General features: G+C 38.5%; 1 protein-coding gene across 4 annotated transcripts in view; it reads right to left on the bottom strand.

Moving 5' to 3' along the window:
• Window positions 1-13,569, bottom strand: part of XPO4 (exportin 4) — a 116,954-nt gene extending 103,385 nt beyond the window's left edge. Inside the window, exon 1 of one of the 4 annotated variants that reach the window (XM_078070588.1) lies at window positions 13,123-13,569. In XM_078070588.1, coding sequence (XP_077926714.1) covers window positions 13,123-13,191 — 69 coding nt within the window. In that variant the 5' untranslated portion in view covers window positions 13,192-13,569. The remainder of the gene's footprint in view (window positions 1-13,122) is intronic. The other 3 variants (XM_078070590.1, XM_036106629.2, XM_078070589.1) reach the window with 3 other exon arrangements.
• Between the last annotated feature and the right edge of the window lie 787 nt (window positions 13,570-14,356).

The following is a 14,356-nucleotide window of genomic DNA, read 5'->3' as shown; positions in this document are numbered from 1 at the left end:
CCTCATTGCCCAATATTCTGGAACAAGAACCTGGATCAGCTTGTTTTGCTAAGAGGATATATGACACTATTTTTTATTCTTACTCTTTTATTAGGTCTGTGTAAAAAAAAAATTGATATAGTTCATAAGTGGACAAATGTTAAAATGTAGGTGTGTATATAAAGGTGATGAAAAATTCATTGTCTTGATTATTCTAATTGGTGTTTATAAATCAAAAAAGGAAAATTATAATTATGAAGCAAAGAATTTGGCTATCTTCTCTTCACCAATGTTATGTGCCACCAATGTTTCCAGAAGTATGTGTTTTGATGATTCTAGTACAAGAATCAGAATAACAAGGTAAAATCTATATATTTTTTAAAGATTTTATTTGACACAGAGAGAGAGAAAGAGAGCACGTGTGCACTAGCAGAGGGAACTGAAGGCAGAGGGAGAGGGAGAAGCAGGCTCCCCACTGAGCAGGGAGCCAGACATGGGGTTCGATCCTGAGACCCTGTGATCATGACCCAAGCCAAAGGCAAACACCTAACCTACTGAGTCACCCAAGTGCCCCAAGGTAAAATCTATTAAAGATGCAGCAGTTGATATCTAAATTAGTACATACTGCATTTAAACAGTGGGAATGCAACAACCAGAAGTAATGACAGAATCTAATAATTATTTGAAATCTGGAATCAATATTTACCAATCAGAAGATGAATACAAAGAGACACACAGCCACACTCTAGATCTATGCTGCCCAATATGGCAGCCACTACCCACATGTGGCTATTTAAATTAATTAAAATTAAAATTTTAGTTGCTCCACTGCACTAGCCCATTTCAAGTGCTCAATAACCACATGTTGCTACCAGCTACTGTATTGGAGAGTGTGGATATATAGAACATTTCCATCAACCAGAAAGTTCTATCAGCACTACTCTACTAGAAATTTAATTAACTCAACAAATATTTATTGAGTGCTTACTCTAAGGTTGCCTTGATTTATGTGCTTTGATGCAAAGTTATCTGATACATTAAAGTACAAAATAACACAATACTTATAGAGGACTTACATGTGTCAGGAGCTTTGCTAAACACTTTCTTTTAATGTAAATGAAATCATTTATTCTTAACATTAACTACATGAGATAGGTACTATTATTTTTCTATTGTAGAGATGAAGAAACAGACACACGGAGGTTAAACGATTTGCCAAGTGTCACACAGCTAGTCGGAAGCCAAGAAGAATCCAAATAGTCTGGCTCTGGAGCCTCTACGTTATACCGCCTTTCCACAATTTCTAAATTTCAGTAATTTTCCATGTGTGCTTACTAACATAAGCAACAGGGTGATTTTTCTAATACCTCATCTGAGTAGTTATCATACTACTGATTTCCAATTAGTTTTCTAACCCCTGCCACAAAACCACAGAATAAAGATAGGCCAGCTTTTTAACGTTATTAATCTTTTTCAAAGATTGGGGTCAAATAATTTTATATTAAAACGTGGATATATTACGAATTAGAATGAAATTTCTATTAACTTTTAAGAAAAAAGTTAAGAAATTTTGAGCTTCTACAAGCCATTGTAAGGTATTCCCAGCTTCCCCCAAATATGTATTCATTCTCCTTTCCCATAAGAGTCACTGTGGCATTAAAAATTTTTTTTAAATATTAGTTTATCCCCCCCATACCCTAACTTTGTTCAGAATTTCATCAGCTCTTTGCTGAACAACTTCAACGGCCTCCTAACTGGTCTTCCTACCTTGCATCTTGCTTCCCTCAATCAGATTTTCACTTATCGAACCACAGGTCTGTCAAGTCACCACTACTGGGTGAATTCAAGCTAAATTATTGCGGCAAATAAGGCCTTAAGATAACCCAGACCCTGCCTATTTCCCTATTCCCAAGGCTCATCTCATAGTACTTCCTTCCTCATTTATTCGTGCACTTTTTTCATTCAAATATTATTGAGCAAATACTATATGCAAACAAGATCCTTGAACTAATACATATTGGAGTCTAACAAGGGAGACCAACATTTATTTGTTAATCACACAAATAAATGTAAATTTTCAAATGTGGCAGGTGTTATGAAAGAACTACACAGTTATCTAAGCGTAGGACAGATGAATCTCACCTTTCAGGGAAGCTAAGAAAGGTTTTCCTCAAAGTGACTGTGGAGAGACCTGAAGGGTTAGGTGAAAGTGAAGAACATTCTAAGCAGAGGGAAAAGTATATGAAAGGTCCTGGGGCAGGATGAAGAACAGGAAAGTGAAAGACTGAAAAGAGAACTGGCGTGGCTGAGACAGAGAAAAAGCAACGGAAGAAGTGTTCTAAGAAGCTGAATAGATAAAAACTTACTCAATGCCTTGCAAAAAGCAAGCAGTAATAAAACCTCAATTCAAACTTGCGTCTGTCTCTGAAACCTACCACTATACTCTAGGCCTTCCCCTATCTGTTCATATATTTCAGTCCATAAATTACTACCAAATGTCTACTATATGCCAGGCAATGTGCTAGATGCTTCAGACACAACAATGAGTCAATGATAAGCAAAAACAGAACCCCTGTCCTCATGGAGCTTACAACCTACTAGATGAGTCAATCGTACAAATAAATACCATAAAATGGCAGGTATAATAAATATTACTAAAGTAGATGATGTTATGAAAAAACAATTTAACCTAAGAGTGGTCAGGCTTCTTTGATAAAGTAAACTACATTAAGATCTGAAGAATTAAATGTTAACTAGGAAGAAAGGGGAGAACGGTGTTCCAAGCCAAGGGAATACATACACATGAAGTTCCAGAAGGAGGAAGCAACTCAAATATAATGGACTAAAGCCCCTCAAGCTGTAGCCTAAGGCCAGTTTCAAGAGTGTGACCTGTGCAGTCTCATAAGGCCCAACTCTCTAAAAGGCCCCATGCTTAATTTGATACTCTGCTGTTGCCATTTTTAAATTCTTAATAATTTTATTTCTGAACTTATGTTTTGCAGGTGAAGCCCAGTGGGACAAGAGAGCATGTGCAGGAGCTGCGAAGACAGGATGGTGGCCTGGGACACATGCATGTGCCTCAAGGCAGTCTGGGGTGCCACGAGTCCCAAGGTGGCTCTGATCAAAGCTGGGCCCAACTAGCAGCAGCTCCAGAACCTACCATGGGAAGCCACCTTGCCTGCTCATGCCCCAACCCTATCCCTGAGGCACTTGCACAAACATTAACTTTCCAGTCTAAGCACTGTGACAAGAACTCAAGGAGTAAACTTTGTCAGTAAATTACAGAAGAAAATTGTACAAATAGACATTGCAATAAAGCATTTCAGGGAGTTATTAGAATTCTTCAGAGTTTAGAGTCTGATTTTCAAAACTTCTACAGCAAAGCAAAAGTCTCCAGGCTTGGAAATAAAAATTGTATTCAAAAGAAAAGATACTATTTTAGTATAAAGCTCTGAAAGACATTTTTATTAATCAGAAAGACAATTTATTATATGAAAGACATTTATTAATCACAAAGACAATTTAATTTTTCTTTTATAACTGAAGACATAATGGCAAGATGCATAAAAACACATCTTTAATTGTATATAAATTTAATCATACATAAATCATTAAGCAAGCTACTTTTGGTTTCTTCTATGACCTCTACAAGTAACAAGAATTGTTAAAAGAAACATTAAAATATTGTATAAAGTTACATCTAAAACTAAATTCAGCATGAAGTCTTTAAAAAAAAATTCTGTAAGAATCATAGCTCTAAAATTTGTATTTGTAAATAATTAGCCAGAAATTTATCCCAAAGTTATCACAGCCTATAAAATATAACTCTAGTAATAGCTGCATCAGTAGAAAGATCCTATTCAAAATAATTATCAAAAATTTACAATCTTGCATTTGCCAAGAGCAACTGACATCACTTTCAATTATACCAACTGAAAACAAACTGGCTAAAAGTAAAAATTCTGATGACCTAATAAATTTGTAGAAAAGCCAAAAATATCTTATGACCAATCAAGATTCCACATAAAATGTTATTTATTATGTTATGTAAAATTATACCAAAATACTTTTACAATTTATAAGTTTGCTATTATCCAGAAAGCATTATTACTCCTACTATACTTTGTAAGTATAAAATATAAAGGAAAAAGCTTTATGTTTTAAAGCCTCTAATGGCACTTCTTCCCTGCTTTTTGAACAAGGAGCCCCACATTTTCATTTTACATGAGGCCCCACAAATTATGTAGCCAGTCCTGGCTGGGAAACAAAGAAAGTAGACAGGAATTGGCTTATGGCTGGAAGATGAGGCAGGGGCCAACAAGGGTTCTGAGCTTTCAGAACCCTATTGTGGAAGCCATTAAAGTTGGAAGAATGAAATGAGACATAGCCTAGTAAATCAGAACCTTTACAGATAAGATAGCGTTCTACAGTTTTAACAACCACCCTAAGAATAATTATGCACCTTCTAAACTTTGAAAGCCCCTACTTTAGAATATTCTCTTTGTCATTTTATAGTGGGCCTAATTTTTCCCACCATTATAAATGAATACAACTTGGCCTGAGAATAAATCCATATCCCTTTCTCCAAAATAAACTTTATTGGTTTTCTAGTAGCTTTCTCAAAATAGTTTTCTTCCTTTTATTTGCTAGCAAGATTATTATGCTTAACTAGCACTGATTAAAGAAAACTGCAGAAATGGGACCTAACTTACAAATGTAATTTTTATTCAGCCTCAGCCATGAGACAGCTTTTAATTTTGAGATAAATACAGAATAGTCAAGAAAGTAATCATAGACTTTAAAAATACATGCAACATTCAAATTTATCAGAATGACATATTAGTGTGTGACTCAATGTTTTATATTGTAAAAAATTCAAACTATATTGAAATGTAGAAAGGATTCTTTCCACTTCCAATCCCATCCTCTAGATACCCATTCTTAAAAACTTAGTATGTATCTTCCAATTCTGTTTCTATACATATACAAATATATGCAAAGATTTTTTTTTTTATTTAGAAAGCAAAAACAAGATCATATATTCTGTCCTTCACTTTTTACCCTCAGTTTGAGGTTCTTTCCATGTCCATTTTGATCTTTCCATTAAAAAAAAATAACACTACCATATATTGGACCCACATTTCTTGTGAGTTCCAGAGGCTAACATATCACCAACTATCTACCAGAAAGTTTTAATTTTTTATACCTGTGGCTAGCATTAAAGCATAGTCTGTTTTTCTATTATCTGTTACCTTCACAATGTGAAATACCATTTTATTTTATTTTATTTTTTAAGATTTTTTTAAATTTATTTGACAGAGAGAGAGAAAGCACAAGCAGGGGAAGCGGGAGAGGGAGAAGCAGGCTCCTGCTGAGCAGGGAGCCTGATGCAGGACTCGATCCCAGGACCCTGGGATCATGACCTGAGACAAAGGCAGACGCTTAACCATCTGAGCCACCCAGGCGCCTGTGAAATATCATTTTAATCAAAGTTCTGTTTTTGGACCATTCTTTCAATTTTCCATTCTTTTCCCATGCCAGCACTACAGTGTTTCAATTACTGTAGCTTTTTTCATTGTTTATTTATTTTACTTTATTAAAGATTTTATTTTTAAGTAATCTCTACACCCAATGTGGGTCTTGGGAGTCGCAGGCTCCACCAACTGAGCCACCCAGGTGCCCCTCAATTACTGTAGCTTTTGAATAAATTTTAGTAACTGTACATCAAGTCCTCCAAACCCTTCATTTTCCTTTTTAAAAAATGCTGTTATTCTCATACAACTATTCTTCCAGATATATTTTCTAATTAATTAGTCATATTTTTCTCCCACCTCAAAAAAGGGTGAGGAGGAAAGAAAGATTTTGATTGACATTACATTCAATTTATAGATTAATGAGGGAGGAATTGCCACCTTACCAAATTAATTCTTTGAATTGAGGAACACAGCCTTCATCTAATTCAGATTTCCTTTTGTATTCTTCAAATAAGCTATATAATTTTCTTCATAAAAAGTTGCATGTTTAATAGTGTTCTATAATTTATTCCTACAGTTTTTATAACTGAAGGAATGAGGTCTTTTTTTCCAATTTAACTTGATCACTGTTGATAGAAAAGAAATCTCACAATTCGTTTATGTCTTATATCTGGCCACGTGACCAAATAACTATTCTAATAGTTCTTTTTTTTTTTTTTTTTTAAGATTTTATTTATTTGTCAGAGAGAGAGAGAAAGAGAGAGCACAAGCAGGGGGAGTTGCAGGTAGAGCAGGCAGAGGAAGAAGCAGGCTCCCCACTGAGCAAGGAGCCAGATACGAGACTCGATCCCAGGACCCTGGGACCATGACCTGAGCCAAAGGCAGATGCTCAACCAACTGAGCCACCCAGGTGTCCCACTATTCTAATAGTTCTAATAGTTTAATTTCCTTGGATTTTTTTTTCTGGATATCGCCTGCAAATAATTATCTTTTTTACTTTTCTTTCCAATATTTGTACTTACTCCTTTTTCTTATCTTACTGTATCAGCTAGGCCCTCCAAGTGTTAAGTAATAATTATATTACGACTCCCTATTTTACTCGTAAGAATATCACCATTTACTAGTGGTTTGAAAGAACTTTATTGTATTTTTTAAGTCAATTCCTAGTTTATTGAATTTTTAATCATGAAAGGCTGTTAAATTTTATCAACTGCCTTCTAGGTATCTATGGATGATTTCAAAGGTGTTTTCACATTTCTCTGGATCACTGGCCATGTTCCAATTAGTGGAGTATGACACAAGTCCAACTGCAAAATACACATTTAATTGAACTTTATTTTTTATTTATTTTTTATTTTTTTTAAAGATTTTATTATTTATTTGACAAAGAGAGACACAGTGAGAGAGGGAACACAAGCAGGGGAAGTGAGAGAGGGAGAAGCAGGCTTCCCGCAGAGCAGGGAGCCCGATGCGGGGCTCGATCCCAGGACCCCGGGATCACGACCTGAGCCGAAGGCAGACACTTAACGACTAAGCCACCCACGGGCCCCTTTAATTGAACTTTAAATAAAAATTCCCCACTAACTAGTTTTTGGGAAAAAACTATTAGTGCCAGTATTCTAATATCTAGTGCCAAACAGAGACTAAAAGACAAAATTGAAATAAATAAAAATGGGGGCGCCTGGGTGGCTCAGTCAGTTAAGTGTCTGCCTTCAGCTTAGGTCATGATCCTGGAGTCCGGGGATCAAGCCCAGTGCTGGGCTCAGCAGGGAGCCTGCTTCTCCCTCTCCTCTCACTATCTCTATCTCAAATAAATAAAATCTTAAAAAAAAAAAAGAAAAATGCTTACTCAATATAATGCATCTTTCCAATAAGAAAAGTAAATGCTACAATCAAAATTCTTAAATTCATGACATGTTCATTATTGATTACAAAAAAATAAAAGCATTGCACCTTATACATAGAAGCGGCTCAGTCAGTTGAGTGTCCTACTCTTGTTTCAGCTCGGGTCATGGTATGGAGCCCTGCCTTATTGGGCTCCACGCTCAGCGGGGACTGTGCTTCTCTCCTTCTCCCTCTGCCCCTCCCCCCACTACATAGCGAGAGAGGGAACACAAGCAGGAGCAGGAGAGGGAGAAGCAGGCTTCCCGCTGAGCAGGGAGCCTGATGCGGGGCTCGATCCCAGGACCCCGGGATCATGAACTGAGCCAAAGGCAGATGCTTAACGACTGAGCCACCCAGGCGCCCCTAAAATAAATAAATCTTAAATAATTAAATAAATGCTCAAATACTCCCCATGCATATGGCATTCAGTTTTCTCAGGCCTTCATACAAATATATCCCTCTACTTGGGATACCCCTCACCCAATTGGAAAACTCCAACTTGTCCTTCATTGACTACTCCGCTTAAGGATCTCCTGTTCCAAGAAGCCCTTTTCTAGGTCCCCAACTCAGTCTGAGATAGATGTCCCTCCTCCGTACTCTCAGAGCACTAGTATATACTTCCATTATATTACCTAACAACTGCTTAATAGTTTTGCCTTTCTCCCTCATTGGACTATGCTCTCCTTGAAAACAATGTCTTTCACCTATCTCCTTAGCATACACAGCATTATGCCTAGCAAATACATATGGAAGAAATGCTCTAGAATGAATGAATGGCCAGACTTAACTCCAAATCCAAACCAGCTATGGGACCACAGGCAAATCACTTACCATCTCTGAATCTCAGATTTTCTTTATAAAGTTTAATATCTCTTCTATTTACTTCACAGGATTGATGTGAGAATAAAATAAGAACTTTTAATATCTCACTACAATTTTGCAGATGCTTTCAAAATAATAACCAGATTCCACTACAATAAAAACCATGATAACCAATCATAAAATTGCTCTAATTAAAGCTGCATTTACACTTACTAAATCCATTTTGGTTTTAAAACAATTGTAGTAAATTATTTTTCTTTGGAGTATCAGTTAACATATGTACTCTGCAACATCTTATATTAGCACTACACACACTCACAAAGGACAATCCCTAACAGCTCAAGCAAGCCAGGAAAACAAAATAGGAAATTCAAGAAATTCAAGAAAATAAATAAAGCATTTTTCAGGTTTACTGTTCAAACAAATATGCTATTAATACTAAAAGAACACTATACTTTTCCATTATGATGTCTCTAAAATTAAAACACATCCTACATTTTATATCTATTCACGCACACACACAAAATGGAAATAAACTTCCTTTACAATCCATCCACAAGGAGGTGAATAAAGAAAGGCACAGGAAGATACGGATTACACAATTTCAGTAGTGTAAAAATATACATTTTAAAAATGATATGCGCACTTCTTGAAGGCGGGGGCAGTTATGCCAGCCTCAGAACAAGGTCCCTGTCACCCCTTGGTCCCAGCTGTGAGGGAATGACCATCTCTGTGAGGTTCAGACATGATTTTGTTAACCTTGGGGTCTACCAGCCCTACGTACTCTCTATGTTGGATGTGTTTCTAATCGTAAAATTGCTATCGGCATTGTAGACGCTGTGTTACTTTTATGCTGGTCCTACTGATTTATAATTATCCACAAATAAATATTTACATGGTATAAAAAGAAACCAAACAAATGAAAAAATAAAAAATAAAAATGATGTATGTATGCTCTTATATGCCTAGAGATTTTTTTTAGATTTATTCATTTAAGAGAGTGTGTATGCGCACGCATGCATACGCATACACACACACACACACCCCCACACACACACACGTGGGGCAGAGGGAAAGGGAGAGAATCTCAAGCCGACTCTGCCCTGAGCACGGAGACCAACTCAGGGCTGGATCATGACCTGAGCCGAAATCAAGAGTGGGATGCTTAACCAACTGCGCCACCTAGGCGCCCCGCCTAGAGATTTTTAACATGTGTACTCAAGAAACAGTCATGTCTGAAAAGGCAATGGGAGCTTAGGGAACTTTTACTTTCCCCTATACACCTTTCTGCACAACTTGAATTTCTTACTATTCAGAAAGGTATCTGCAAAATTTTTTAAGTTAAGGATATTTATAGTATTCTCATTCATGTAAAAAAAAAAAAAAGAAAAACTATATAATGTGTATTATAAAAGCACAGGAAAAAAGGCATATTCAAACTTAATACAGACTGCTTAGGGAAGGGGGACTGAGAGTGGGGAAAGGAAGAAGAGGGAGATTCATTTTTTATTGTGTATTTTTGTGCTATACTTTAAAATATGTTCCAGTATTACTGCTATAATTTTAAATAACAGAAAATGTGTCTACAACACCAAATTTTCAGGTCTGTAATGTAACATACTAAATTCATGCAGTCAGAGAGAAGACTCTCACTAATAAGAATGTTAGCACTAAAGTGTGGTCAACTTTACTTACTCTAGTATATATTTAATATACTCTCAAAAATTTAGGGTTAGGTATCTTAAGCAAAAGCCAATAAATGGAATCTTTTTTGCAGAAGAAACGTTCAGGACCTATTTAAATAATATTCCATCTGCACAATGCTTTCAGAATAGATAACTTCACTTGCACAGCTGCTAACCTACAGAAGTCCATTCTCATTCTAGTTTTTTCACCTTCAAATTTATTTTCTAGCAAGTAACCTCACTGTCTTAAATCAGAAGATTAAGCAGTATTTGCAAGCATCTACAGAAAATACTCCCTGTTACTACTTGAGGCAGGGGGAGAATCACTGTGTTAAGATCTATAAAATCAATAAATATATTTTTCATTCTAAAGGTCTAATACACTATCTGGCAGCTTATCCAATAACCTAAATAGGATTAAATATAGATATTTACAATGAAGCAACTGCAATATCCAAAAACACATTTCAAAATTTCCCATCAAGCAATAAAATGTAACATTTATGGTATTATAATATGTTGACTTTGAGAAGCAACATGGCTGAGTAAAAAATTTATTAAGTTCTGAAATAGGAGTCTGGTGATCTAGGTTCTGGATCACTCTTCTCACTAATTTGTTCTGTGACCTACCTTCGGCAAGTCACTTCTACCTCTTTGAACCTCAGTTTCCCCATCTGTAGAATGGAAGGGAGAATGCTTAGACTAGGTTCTTATTTTTCAGGTCTCTACTTCCTTAGAAATGCTGATAAAAGCTATAAACCCTATTACCAAAAATGTATGCTTGCACCAAAAAATTTGCTTACAATTTCCTTCTGATATCCATTGTGGACTAAGGCCTCTGTACTAAAAGATGTCTTGAGATTATTCTGCACACTAAAACTCTACACCAAATTTCATAAAAGAAATATATGGATACCAAATGGAAAAATTAAGCAAAATGATTGCGAAAGACATCATTAATTACTTTGAATCCCAAAACATATTAACAATTAAAATATATAGCAATTTCCTATAAACGAGATTTCCTCAGATGATGGGTAAGTGCTAAAATCATTCGTCCTTTTTAAAAATATTCTAATGCTTAATAGTTGAAGATTTAACAATCTTAACTATCCCCAAATGAATTTATTTACTTGCTTTCTAGTCGCACTGCCCTTTAGGTTAAGAGCCACAAACTGGTAACACACAAATCTGAGTTGGCGTCCCCACTCTACAACTTTCCTTGTAAATCTGGATAAATTATCTAGCATTTACATGTTTCAGTCCCTTAGTCTATAAAATGAAAATGAAAGTAATAATTACCACCTCATAGTTAGTAAGAATTAAATAAGGTAGCATCTGGCATAGTGCCTCACACATAGTAAGCACTTAATGAATGTAAGCTGTTACTACTAATAATAAATTGGAATTCAGCTTTCATACCGAGAAATAATGCAGTAATTGTTACTCCTACTACACATTTGTGGTCCACATTTGTGACAAGTGGGAACTTCGAAAAACAAATTTCCTATTTTTAATAACATTTTTTTTCAATACTATTCTCTGGAAAGATTAAAAAGTATGTAAATGGATATCTACACAACATATATAAGAGGTGGTGAGGTAGAGTAGAAAGAGACCCAGCTTTAGAGTCAGACAGATCTGAGTTCTGAACCTAAATCATCAACTTAGTAATTATGTAATCCGGGCCACTTAAACTCTCTCAACCTTGTAAAGCTGTTGCAAGGATTAATAAAGTATGTAAAACATCACACACAGTATCTGGATGTAGTATGCACTCAATAAACAATACTTATTGCTATTCTTCTCAGCTACTCCCTTACAGACAATAAAATCAGCTTTGCCAGGGAAGAGGGACGGTACTGGTACTGGCAAACACAAGTGCTAATTAGTGCAAGACACTAATTTTATCCTATCAATATAAGAACTAAGGCAGTGTTTTTTGGGGTCACATACTCCTTCCAGAGTCTCAATAGGGTCCCTGGCTCCTAGAAATTTTTCAGATATTTCAGGAAACACCAAGTCAGGTATTTTAAGAACCTCTATTAAGGAGAATACTAGCTAGTTTCTTCTGGACTTAACTTGGAAGAGTCTGAAAACTTTACTCAGTTTTCTGACAAAACGATTCACTTAGCTTTGCTCATAATGAAGGAAATAAACCCTGCTTTTATTAGACTTCTAAATTTAGTTAAATTTCATGAGCTATCTGGTGTTGTGTGTGAAAACAAAACTTGGTAAGTGGAACTACAAACTATGCTAGAATTAGTTCAAATACTTTTAAACGTGATGCTCGAACATATAATCCAAGCACCGAACGAAAAGGAAAGAAGTTAGTTAAATACATACATACATACATACATACATACATATATACATAAAACGAAGCTAGCTGTATTCGATTCTTAGAAAGGCTGGATCAATTCAAGCAATCAACCGAGCCTCTAACTTCCAAAAAAAAAAAACAACAACAACAACAAATACAGTTTACTGAGTAACTGAATATAGTTTATCCTTACTTCTACTCTCTGCGTGGAATACTTTTGTTATCCTTTAACTCAGCCTTCTCAAATTCCCTGGGCAAATAACATACTCATCAAACTGTTCACTGTATAGTGTTAAGAACGAAGTCAACGAGCACCTTAGATTCAGCTCTCCTTAATGCGCGACCCACAGGGAGCTTGGTACTTTTGCCCCAATGACCTTGGTCCCAAAAATTCCCCTCCCTCCCTCCCTCCTGCCGGTCCTTCCACGTGCTGGCGGCTGCGGTTACCCCAGAGGTGGCTGCAGGTCAGAGAAAGAGCTTGAGGACCCGCATGCTCGAAGGGAACAAGGGTTGCTAACAGCACCTGGGCTGAACCATCCCTTCCTTCCTTCCTGGCACCAACTCCCCAGCGGCGCACACACTGCCCCCCGACCAAAGCCCTGCGGGGATGACCCGGACCTCACTCCCCGCGCCTCGCTCTCGACCCAGTCTGCTGGGCAGGGCGTACGGTGAAGACGGTGGCACAGGAAACCCTTTTTCCTTCAGTACCATATTCCGTCGCCCGACCGGAGTGCCAGACACCTAGGGGAAGTGGACAGCCCCAGGAAGAGGGGGGAACGAAGGCAGAAGGAAAGTAGGATGGAGAATCCTGCGCCACGCCACCGCCACCTCCTCCACTTCCAGGGCTCCCTGGAGGCCCTTGCCGGTCGCCAGCTTAGCGAGCGGGAAGGCCTGGCACGGCAGAGCCAGCCAGAGGCCCGCAGATGCTGGGGTGCGGGGGTCGCGGTGTACTCACCATCAGAACTTTGGCCGCGTTCTCCAGCTGAGCGATCACTTCTGGGGGCCCAAGCGCCGCCGCCATCATGGTCTCTCTTCAATGACGCGCCATGCGCTGCATTATGGGAGCGGGCGCCGCGGCCGGCCAATCGCCGCAGCGACCCCGGAGCCTCACGCGCTCCCAGAGGCCGTCGCAGCCGCCGTCGACGCTGGCGTCGCGGGCCCCGCGGGCCTGGTTTGGCCGCCGGGTTACGGGCGGCGGGAAGGAGAAGAAAGTGAGTCAGGCCTCCTCGTTGGGGCGGGAGGCGCCTGCAGTGCGGCGCCGCGTAAGACCCGGGCGGTTGACCCAGAAGGTGACTGCCGCGGCTACGGGCCCGCGCATGCGTGCTGTCCGGCACCTGAGCCTCTCGGCTTCTTCAGCCCTTGTGCCCACGAGCCGCTGGGTTCTCTCCACGGTGAACACACCCCACGCCATCACCAGGCATTACCCGAGACGCCGGCAAGCTCTCTGGTCTCTACTCTTCACTCCGTCCACCCCGACCTCTCCTTTTCCTTCCACGCTCCACGCAGTGTAGGATCTCACTTGGAACTGCTCTCCCCACTTCCTCTCCTGGGAGTGCGCCGCCTTTCAGAACATCTCTGTCCTCGGAGTCCTAATTCTCTGTCCCTCCTTGCCAAAAAAAAAGAGGGTGTGTGTGTGGGGGGGGGAACATTCCAGGATAGAAAGGTTCGTTTTCTTAATGGGAGGTCCTGTAGGAGATTCCTCCAAATTTATTTGGACAGCAGATCATTGCGAGCTCTTTTCAAGGGCTGTGTGTCATACTGGAAAGTGAAAAAGCAGGAATCCTAACCTTGACTACCCTGCTTCTTGGATTCAGAAAGAACTCATTGTTACCCGTTTTGTCGGGTTTAAGGAAGTCGTAATAGCAATGTTAGTTATGGAATCCATGTTGACAGGTACTTTATAAAGTATTTCAACTTTCCCTCCAGTGCTTCAGTCTCCTTTACAACCTCCAGGCAAGTAGTCCTGAGAGCAGCTATTTCAGTATTCAAACCAGCTTTAAGTATTAGAAAAGTTGTTCGAAAGAGGGGGTTATTTTGTTTTTGAGCTGACATCTACTTTCCTATGACTTCGACCTTTTGGCGCTGGTCTGATTCCTGGGACTGTTCAGAAAGTCAAATTCATTTCAGTGTTTGTAAGTTTTCCTCTGTTGAAATCTTCCTGTATTTATTCTTCCTAGTTATAAGTAACT

This window comes from Halichoerus grypus, chromosome 4 (genome assembly GCF_964656455.1).
Source record: "Halichoerus grypus chromosome 4, mHalGry1.hap1.1, whole genome shotgun sequence".
In the NCBI taxonomy this organism is placed as follows: domain Eukaryota; kingdom Metazoa; phylum Chordata; class Mammalia; order Carnivora; family Phocidae; genus Halichoerus; species Halichoerus grypus.
Note: the sequence above shows the minus strand (reverse complement) of the source record. Positions and strands in the feature narration are given on the sequence as shown.